At 36.6% G+C, this 10,860-nt stretch overlaps 1 protein-coding gene across 1 annotated transcript in view; it reads right to left on the bottom strand.

The window, feature by feature from the left end:
• WDR64 (WD repeat domain 64) overlaps window positions 1-10,860 on the bottom strand; it is a 155,248-nt gene that overhangs the window by 87,472 nt on the left and 56,916 nt on the right. The window contains exon 9 of the mRNA XM_007462623.1: window positions 5,828-5,967. Within this exon, the coding sequence (XP_007462685.1) occupies window positions 5,828-5,967 (140 nt within the window). The remainder of the gene's footprint in view (window positions 1-5,827; window positions 5,968-10,860) is intronic.

The raw sequence follows: 10,860 nt of genomic DNA, 5'->3' as shown, positions 1-10,860 counted from the left end.
TTTCCACTTTACTTTCCCTACTCAAAGCTATTTAGGTGAACCATTTTTAGAGTCTACAATATGCTCTTAAAAACTTGTAGGAAATTATGATTTACATGACGAGCACTCATTTGCTAAACTTTAATTTGGCTCTTGATTCAATTGTTATTCATTAATATCAGAAGAAAATAAAAGCAGTGACTAAAAGTTTGCCTATAGGAACTAGATTTTTCTATCCTTACAGAAGAGAGGAGAAAGACATAGTACTTATTATCCTTTAAGAATTTGGAGGCATAATAAAGGACTGGCCATGATTAACAGTTGAACTGAAGCCATATTTCTCTTTACACTGTGGATTAGAAAATAGAGAGAAGGCATAGTTTTGGTAGAGGGTTTCAAATTGCTCTTCCATGACTTAAGAAGATGAGAAAATCTTACTAAATGAGGTTTCGAAGAACCCTCTCCTCTTCCTGTCTAGGGATGTAAGAATTACAGAAAGCAGTTTTTAGGAATCGTGTAGATATAGGAAGAGTATAGGGAAATAGGTTATTAGAGCTCTCCTTTGAGGAAGGAAACAGAACTACGTCATTACTCAGATAGAACATGTGTTGATATAATAGAAAGAACAGTAAAGTACAGATTCAGCAAAACTTGGTCAAGTTTACTTTGTCATATGAAATTAGTATTCTTCATAATTCTGTTTGTTTTTTTTTTTAGAAAGTTAGTGTGATTGATTTCAGGAAAAAAAGTGTGACTTGATCAAGTATTACATTTCCTAGCATGCATCAGCATTAAATAATATTTTTATATTATAGTAGTCATTATATATATTACTTATCACTATATATTACTAATTAAATTGGAATATTTGTTGAATAAATGAGTGATAATTTTATAGAACTATATATAAAACTTTAATAAGTAGTTTTGTTAACAGAGATACTGGCTTCTTATTTGAGACACTTAGAATTTGGTTAATTAAATTAGAAACTTCACTATTGTGAAGGCAGGTTGGTCCTTATATGTAAGAGCATAAAAATGTCAAAGTCATGTGATTAGGAGCTTTGGCTCACATGCATACACTCTGTAGGCCACTATTACTCAGAACATGTACAATTGGGAGTTACTTCTTTTGTTCTCATAAAAATGCAAGTTTGGGGATTAGCTAGAATATTGAAATTTATCAGTGTTTGCATCACAGAGTAAGCAAGTGTAATAGACTCTTTATAAATTTAAGTTCAGCATCTATTTATGAATTAGGTTCAGAGAGACAAGTAGGGGAAAAATCTAAAAGTGGAATCAAGGAGAGCCAAAGAAATTTATCTCTGTTCTAATTGTTTTATTTATTTATGGCTGCATTGGGTCTTTGTTGCTGTGCATGGGCTTTCCCTAGTTGCGGCGAGCGGGGGCTACTCTTCATTGTGGTGTGGTGGCTTCACTTGTTGTGGAGCATGGGCTCTAGGTGTGCAGGTTTCAGTAGTTGCAGCTCACGGGCCCAGTAGTTGTGGCTCGCGAGCTCTAGAGCACAGGCTCAGTAGTTGTGGTGGACAGGCTTAATTGCTCCATGGCATGTGGGATCTTCCCGGACCAGGGCTCAAACCTGTGTTACCTGCATTGGCAGGCAGATTGTTAACCACTGCACCACCAGGGAAGTCTGTAACTGTTTTTGATTCTATTGTTTTGGCTGAGATACTTCATGGTTGGCAGTCTTTTTACTGTACCTGTATATGCTCAGAACCGTGGTTGGAGGAAAGAGCAAGGGATGAAGCAAAAGAGGTTTTGGGTTTCAGTTCTAGCCCATCATTTAAATTCCTTAAGCCTCGGTTTTCTTGTTTCTAGAATGGACATAATACACCAGTACTCTCCACCTCAATGAATTGGTGTGAATATGTTTTGAAACCAGTGATGTTTCAAATCACTCTATGGAGTGATTCTATTTTCTTTATCATATTTCTCTTTTCTTCAGTTCTTTAGGTCTTTTGTGGGTTTTTAGGGAAGTGGTGATTATTGGGCTGGCAGAAGGCACAAAGACTCATTATGCTGCGTCTCTCCTCTAGGTTTTTCTGCTGCCCTCTCCCCATAGGCTGTCTTAGTTACTGTCATACCAAACTGCTTCCAATTTCCAAAACATTTCTCTTTATTGTCTATGTGCATTCACACATACTTTTCCTATCATCTACTATTTCCTCTCTATCTAGCTAACTGTTACTCTTTTTTTAAATCTGTCATAAAGAGAATTAAAGAGTTAGAGTTCAGGTCAGAATACTGCAATAAATTTATGCCTCACTCTGCCATTTCTTCTCCAAACACAGAGAAATAGTAAAGAAAATATAAAAAGAGAGAGCAAAAAGAAATAGCAAGACTTCAAAGCAAGATATATAATCTCTACAGATCCAACTAAGAGAGGCATACAAAGCAGTGAGTGGGCTCCAGCCAGAGCCCGGGCACTTGTTTGGAACAGACAGTGGCATCAGGGGAGCAGCTCCTGCAGGGCAGACAGGACCAAAAATACTATCACTATTCCATGGCTGCACCCAGAGCAGGTCTCCCAGTTCAGGAAAAGGAGACTGAGAAGCAATAGGCTGTGCTCTATTTTCATCTGGAGGCATAGGTTATAGAAAGTTGTAAGATCAGTGAAAGGGAGGGACGCTGCTTTCTGACCAGAAACTAAACCAAGGCAACTTCTGGCTCAGGGACTAGACCTATTTCTAGACTGGGGCCCAAGGGGCTATGTGAAAGATGGTTGCAGATGTGGAGGAGCTAGCATATAGGCACACACACACACACACACACACACACACACACACACATGCACGCACGCACACACACACACACAGACAGACACATGCCCCTAAATATTAAAAAGAAACTGTAATTTTTAGAAAATTTTAGAGGAGGATATCTTTATGAACTTAAGAGTTAAAAAAGATTTCTTCCTGTTTAAAAGACTTTATTTTAGGGTTTTCCACCTTTTTTATAAAAGTGAATCAGCTATACATATACACATATCCCTCTTTTTTTAGATTATTTTCCCATATAGGCCATTACAGAGTATTAAGTAGAGTTCCCTCTGCTATACAGAAGGTCCTTATAAGTTATCTGTTTCATATAGTGTGTATGTGTCAATCCCAATCTCCCAATTTATCCCTTCTCACCCCGCTGCCCCGCTGGTGACCGTAAGTTTGTTTTCTACATCTGTGACTCCATTCTGTTTTGTAAATAAGTTCATTTGTATCTTTTTTTTAGGTTCCACATATAAGCAATATCATATGATATTTGTCTTTCTCTGACTGACTTACTTCACTTAGTATGACAGTCTCTAGATAATGAGCATTCACTGAACCTATTGTGGTAATCATTTCATGATGTACGTAAATCAGATCATTATGCCATACACCTTAATCTCATACAGTGTTATACGTCAATTATATTTCAATAAAACTGAGGGAAAATAAATAAATTACTGATAAAAGCCTTATTTTTAGACACTGAATTTCTCACTTCCTAATATTTCCCTTCCCTTTTTCTTTTCCTTTTTATTTTTTAAACCAATATAAGCAATAGCACAATGAATATCCTTTTACATAGATCTCTGGGCATTTTGATGATGATGATGATGATTTTTTTTTTTTTTTTTTTTGCAGTACGCAGGCGTCTCACTGCTGTGGCTTCTCCTGCCGCGGAGCACAGGCTTCGGACGCGCAGACTCAGCGGCCATGGCTCATGGGCCCAGCCGCTCTGCGGCATGTGGGATCTTCCCAGACTGGGGCATGAACCTGTGTCCCCTGCCTCGGCAGGGGGACTCTCAACCACTGCACCACCAGGGAAGCCCCTGATTATTTTATTAGAATAAAAATTTATTTTATTAGCCCATAAATTTTTGCCAGCTTTACCCCCAACAGTTCTATGTGAACATGTCTGTATTCTTTGCCATCTCCCTCTTCCCTCCTCCTTTTTTCCTACTGATTTGTTAACATTTTTTGTTTGTTTAAGAATATTATTCCAGTTTATGTCATTTTTGTTACATTTTTCCCCCTTCTGCTATCTTTCTTTATCCTTTTATATGGGTATAGGAAGGCTGTCTGGGCTCAGGACAGGTACAGGATTGGCTACACTTATTTAATGCAAGTTATTTAGATGTCATTTTCCTTTACATGTGCAAAATTGAGATAATTACAGGGTTGTTATTAGCATCAAGTAAGTTGTGATGTAAAATAATGAGCACAGTGTGTGCCTCTTAGTAAGCATTTGATAAATGATAGCTATTATAATAATTTACAGTTTGAATGTTATATAGTCACATTTATTTTTTTTCTTCAGCCATAAGTGTTATGCCTAGGAATTACCTGATGGCTACATGAATATTCACCTGTGTTTTTTTCTGGAAAATTTTAGGACTACTAAGGTTTTATATTTTACATTTAAAATCTTTAATCCGTATGGAATGCATTTTGTTGTTAATTGTGAAATGATGATCTGATTACTTATTTTTTCCTAATATAGTTAATCAGTTTTCCCAACATTTAATGAACAAACAATCCTTTGCTCACAGATTTAAAATGCTACTTTTATCATATATGAAATTCCCATTCACACTCATGTGTGAATTTTCTCTTTTGTTTCATAGATGTGTCTATTGATGCATTGACTGCTGTTCTATTTATTGAGGCTTTACTATAATTTTTAATATCTGATAGGGAAAGTGTCATCTTGTAATCATATTTTCCAAAGTTTCTAGGATATTCTTTTATGTCAACACTTTTACATTAAATTTGGCAAACTAATGTCTAAATAATCCTGAATAACATTAAGTGTATAGCTTAATTTGATGGAGAGTATCTTTTACAGTATAATACTCCCATTTAGGAAAGTCCCTACATTCATGTTCTTAAATAAAAGTACCTCAGAAGAACTTCATAGTTAACAATATTAATAGTGAATATTGCTTGTTAAGATTATTTCTAGGCATTTCATACATTTTTGCTCTTGTGAATGCTACTACCCCTTTGACCATTGTTTTCTGTTTCTGTTCTTACACAGAAATTTATTTTTATAAATTGCTACTATCAATATAACCAGCCACTTTACCAAATTTATATGCTCTAAAACTTTTTGAATTTTTCCAGCAGTCACATTATTTGCAAATATGCAGTCTCCTCATTTCTAATAGTTGTAAGTCATTTTTCTTTTTTTATTTCATTATTTAGAACATTTAAAACACTGTGTAGTAATAGCAATAACAACAGAACTCTGTCTTTGTTCCTTCTTTGCTTTTTTAAAAATTGAAGTAGAGTTAATTTACAATGTTGTGTTAGTTTCTGGTGTACAACAAAGTGATTCAGTTATACATTATATATTGTTTTTCATATTCTTTTTCATTATGGTTTATTACAGGATATTGAATATAGTTCCCTGTGCTATACAGTAGGACCTTGTTGTTTATCTACTTTATATATAGTAGCTTGTATCTGCTAATCCCAAACTCCTAATTTATCCCTCCCCCACTCTCTTTCCCCTTTTGTAACCATAAGTTTGTTATCTATGTCTAGAAATCCTTACTTTTTCTGTCTTTAATGATCATGGGAGGGCTATATTGTGGTTTACTATTGAGGATAGGCTCTCTTCCTAATGTTGTATTCCTTCTAATCTTGTCTTTAAATATGTTCTTTCTTATGCTGAAATCAATAGAAACAGAGCACAGTGACTTATTTCCTTATTCCAAATTCACAATATTTTTCTCAGTGACTATCAGCCATTTCAGTCAAAAATTGTATTTATTCTAGGTTTTCCAATAGTTGATTTTAAGGGAAAGAATTTTTCTGTTTCATTTTTGTTTTCTTTTTGTTACCTTTGCAGAAGATAGGCTGATGACATGTTGGTCTGTCTCATTTGTTACAATCTCAGTGATACTGAACATGTGCCCCACAAGTTTCCCCACTGGCTTGGTGCTGATATTGGGGTGCCACAACCGGAGCACTTTATCATCTCCTGAAAGAAGGACACGTGAAGATTATTTATTTTCTCAGAGTTGCAGGTGGTCACAGTTTAAAGAGTCTCTCTCACCCTTAATCATATCCTTATCTTTCTTCTAATATCAAATCACAGTCTGTTTCTTCCAGAATGTTGTCTATGATTGACTTGCTAAGAGTCTAGCCTTGTTTTGGATCTGCTTCTTCTTGTCAAGGCTGTTTTTGAATAATTGTATTTACATATATAAATGTGAATTCTCATAAATATTCTGAGTCCTTTTCTTGATTTAACACTTTCCTACTCATTCATGCATTAATGTATTATTTATACTTTATTTACTTCCCAAAAGTACTTAAGACAGCTGTTCTTTTGTTTCTATATTTTTAAATTATGCAAGCATTATAATAATAAAAGGAATCAAAGTAAGTGAAAAATTGCACATAATCTTTACCATTATAACAAATCAGCTCTTTTTGTTTTTCCATCTTCCCTTCTAGCACATACTCATGAGCATACAAAATTTATATGCAATTACTATCATGGCATAGATAAGATTTTATTAATTGTTAAAATCATATAGGTACATAGTGAAAGGTTTAAACAATATGGAAGGGTATTATTATTGCAAAAATGTCCTCTTTTCCCTTATAATCTCTAGTTCCACACCCTATAGGTTGTCACTGTTAACTTCTTTTTCTCTCTTACAAATAGACTTCTTTTTTCTTTTTGGCCACACCATGCAGCATGCAGGATCTTAGTTCCCCAACCAGGGATCGAACCTGTTCCCCCTGCAATCGTAGTAAGGAGTGTTAAACACTTGATGGCCAGGGAAGTCCCACGAATAAACTTTTTATTTTCAGAGTTAAGAATAAAATTTTTCAGGCTTCCCTGGTGGCGCAGTGGTTGAGTGTCCGCCTGCCGATGCAGGGGACACGGGTTCGTGCCCTGGTCCGGGAGGATCCCACATGCAGCGGAGAGGCTGTGCCCGTGAGCCATGGCTGCTGAGCCTCCGCGTCCGGAGCCTGTGCTCCACAACGGGAAAAATAAATAACATTTTCCCATTTATATTTAAATACTTTGAATTATTTTCAGAAAATACTTTTTCTCAACAACAAAAGAAATCACTATCACACATAAAATATACACAAATAAAAATATATTATAAATGTTGCCCAAATACAAAAATCACTGTTTTAAAATGTATTCTTACCAAGAAATTGCAGGGTGCTATATTGAATGCACTTTCTAGTCTGGGAAATGTAGTCTAGCTGTATATCCAGTAAGAGATAATATAGGTTTGGTGAATAGCTGGCAGTTTTTATGATATAACTAGATGTGTGTGTATAAACATATATGATAATAAGTTTTTTATTAAGTTTTAGTTTTGTTTTGTTTTCTTTTTTGCGGTACGCGGGCCTCTCACCGCCGCGGCCCCTCCCGCCGCGGAGCACAGGCTCCGGACGCGCAGGCCCAGCGGCCATGGCCCACGGGCCCAGCCGCTCCGTGGCACACGGGATCCTCCTGGACCGGGCACGAACCCACGTCCCCTGCACCGGCAGGCAGACTCCCAACCACCGCACCACAAGGGAAGCCCCAAGTTTTAGTTTTTAATATCAAAATTATAATAGATCATGGGTAAAAGATACAAACAATTCAATTAGCAGATATAAAACAAAGTACTGTTTTAGACCCAGTAAAATTGGTTATCAGTTACATGATTAAAATTGAGTAATTCCAATAATGCAGTATCTTGCCTGATTTGCTTTTCACTGTCTATGGTTAAGAAGTATCACATTTCTCAGATATGTTCAGAACCCTAAGCCTCAGGCCCATAAATCATCCTAGATAATGTTAGACAGGGTAACTGCTGAAATGGGCACTGTCATTCCTGAAGGATAAGACCAGTCTATCCCCTGAAGAAAATCTATGACTTGTATATTACATGCAGAAGGATTCAATAGACGATTGCCACCTGAGAAATGTCCAGGACTTTCAAACTAAGGACTTTGTTCAATATGCATTGTGAAGGAAACTCAATCTTCCAGAGGTTCTCTATTATCTACTACCAGAGGTCCTCCAGCTCTGCTTGCTTTTCATTGATAGTAATGAAATCCTTATATAGTCTGTGTGGCTACTTTTTGGACCCAGAATGTACAGAGAGACACAATACTAACCTCTAAATGCATACAGTATTTCAACTGCATTATTATTATTATTAATCAGCTGTCTCATGCTCCAATTTATAGCTATCTATAAACATGACTTATTTGTACTTTAAATTTTGAATCCTTGAATATTAGAAATTCAACCTGATCTTTATGAGGTTTACCATGTCTAGTCCAGAGGAGCTGTGTAATAAATGTTTGTTGAATGAAACATGAACAAATGCATGCAGAGTCCCCAAGATAGTTGGGATGGCAGATAATTGTTTTTATATACTAGACCTTCCAAATTAGGAGGTTAATTCTTAAAATGGCCAATAAAGACAACTATTGGGTAAAAAATTCTTGATGTTCACCAAAATAATGCTCAGGAAATACCTTGTCCCGGTTTGGCTTTTTTTTTTTCCTTCTGCAAGAACTTCTGTTTTTTCAAGCTCATCAAATGTCCCTGCACATTTAGCACATTCAACTATGTTTAGCAAATCTGCTTTTAGAGTATATTTTGAGTCATCAGCTGCTACATACTGCACATGGAGCAATCAGCAGGAGTATTCTTCTGAGAAAAATGTGTTTTCAGTTATTGAGGATTTGCATTTTCTATAACAGAGGCTCCATAACTGTGGCAATTCAATAAATTACACATGGTGAAAAGAATTAGCTGCTTGTCAGTCATACTGCTAAATGTTTTCTTGCCTTGGGAAGAGTGCTAGAAACACTATAATTAGCAAGTTTTCAAAGCTGAAATGGGGATCTTATAATAATTAACACTGAGTTTAGTGAGAGTCAAATGCTTTAATCCATAAGCATTGAAGTGGTTTGAGTCCCAAAACATTACCAAACACATTTTTTTTCCAGAACTGATTAAAATACTTAAGACTACAAAGTATACAAAAGTTGGTCCGTTCCTTTTCTCTTTTTTTAAAAAAATAATTAGTTTATTTTTTAAAATTTACTTTAATTTTGGCTATGTTGGGTCTTCGTTGCTGCTCACTGGCTTTTCTCTGGTTGTGGTGAGTGGGGTCTACTCTTCAGTGCAGTGGGCAGGCTTCTCATTGTGGTGGCTTCTCTTGTTGCAGAGCACAGTCTCTAGGCATGCGAGCTTCAGTAGTTGTGGCATGCAGGCTCAATAGTTATGCCTCGCAGGCTCTAGAGCACAGGCTCAGTAGTTGCGGTGCACGGGCTTAGTTGCTCCGCAGCCTATGGGATCTTCCTGGACCAGGGCTTGAACCCATGTCCCTTGCATTGGCAGGCGGATTCTTAACCACTGAGCCACCAGGGAAGCCCTGGTCCATTCTTATGTTTTTGCATTCTTTTGTGTGGGAACGAAGGGTTGTCCAAAGGAATTGGCTAAGATTAATGTGACAGCATATCTTTCAGAACAATCAGATTTTAGAAATCAAATCTCACTGTTGCCATGTATTTAAGTACTACTTTTTCAAAGGCTTTGTGTGCAGGGCTCAGGTTGAAGCAGGACAGAAGTCACTGCTTTTATCTAACTGAAGACAAGCTGCGGTGAATGCAGCATCCACTGCAGTCTGATCCTCAGGCAATTTTGCTGCTTACTCTCTCACCACCAATACACTCTCCTTCCCTCACCTACTCCCTCCTTCTGACTTCCGGCCAGGACCATTGCAAGTAATGAGCCAAGATAGTCAGGAAATGGCAATGGGGGATCAGGAAATTATGATACAAGCATTCTACTTTTATTGAAAACATCTGATTTTAGTATTTCTTCTGTTCCTTTACGTGTTATAGATCTCATTATGGAGCTCTCTACATGATAGCCTTAATTAGTACAGCTTAAAGAGTTGGATTCCTGTGTGTGCTTAGAATCATCAGTATTGAGTGTCAGGAAACTTGCCCCCAGTCTAAGCCGTGACTCCCACTTATTGCTTTTCAGGTTCTTATCCAGACACCTTTCTTTCTTTTCTTGATGTCTTTAACTGAAATGTAGTTTTGTGACCAGTTAATGCTTTGTTTTTCTGAATACACGAAGCTGTGGCTATATATTGAATAACGTCTAATTGGAAAACTCGGCTCCAATTTTTCAAAAGGACAATTTAGTTTATCTCCTATGAACAGGAAGTTTTTAAAACAATAGTATCAGAGTATTATGTTCAAAAGAATCTTAAAATTTATGTAGTCCATCTTCTTCATTTTACCAGATAAGGAAAATGAGCACCAGGCAGAGATTAAGTGATTGCTGAAAATCATACAGTTGGTTAGTGGCCAGGCTATGACTAAACCCAGTTCTTCTATCTTCTAGTTCACTGTTTTTATTAGTTTTGCTTTCCAGTAGACCAAAATAAAATTTTTAAAAATAAGATTTGAACCACAATCTAATTTTAAGTAAATGTTGTGGCAGGCCCAAAGCTGAGGACAGATTTAAGTATAAACTTTAAATGCACAGTGTACTTGAAAAAAAATTAACTTTATGTCCTCAAAGGAGATTACCCTGTCATGAAGTGAAAGTGCAGCTATCATTATGTGTACCTCAAGGCTGAGGCAGGATACTCTTTGTAGGAAACCAAATACTGCCTGCTGTGTGCGTTTTGGGAGAAGAAATTTGAAGAAATCTTACATGGAAGGGGGCCAACAGCACTTATTCATCTAACATCTTGCCTCCTTTAGTGAATATGTGTACTCTAAGCATTTACCAAATGGTATATTTTTTGATGTTTTTGATGGCAGGGCTTTCTTCTTCTTTTTTAAAATCTTTTTTCTCTTTTAAAGTTCAGATCTCCAGTAT

The sequence above is a fragment of the Lipotes vexillifer genome, unplaced genomic scaffold (assembly GCF_000442215.2).
Source record: "Lipotes vexillifer unplaced genomic scaffold, Lipotes_vexillifer_v1.1 scaffold104, whole genome shotgun sequence".
Lineage (NCBI taxonomy): Eukaryota > Metazoa > Chordata > Mammalia > Artiodactyla > Lipotidae > Lipotes > Lipotes vexillifer.
Note: the sequence above shows the minus strand (reverse complement) of the source record. Positions and strands in the feature narration are given on the sequence as shown.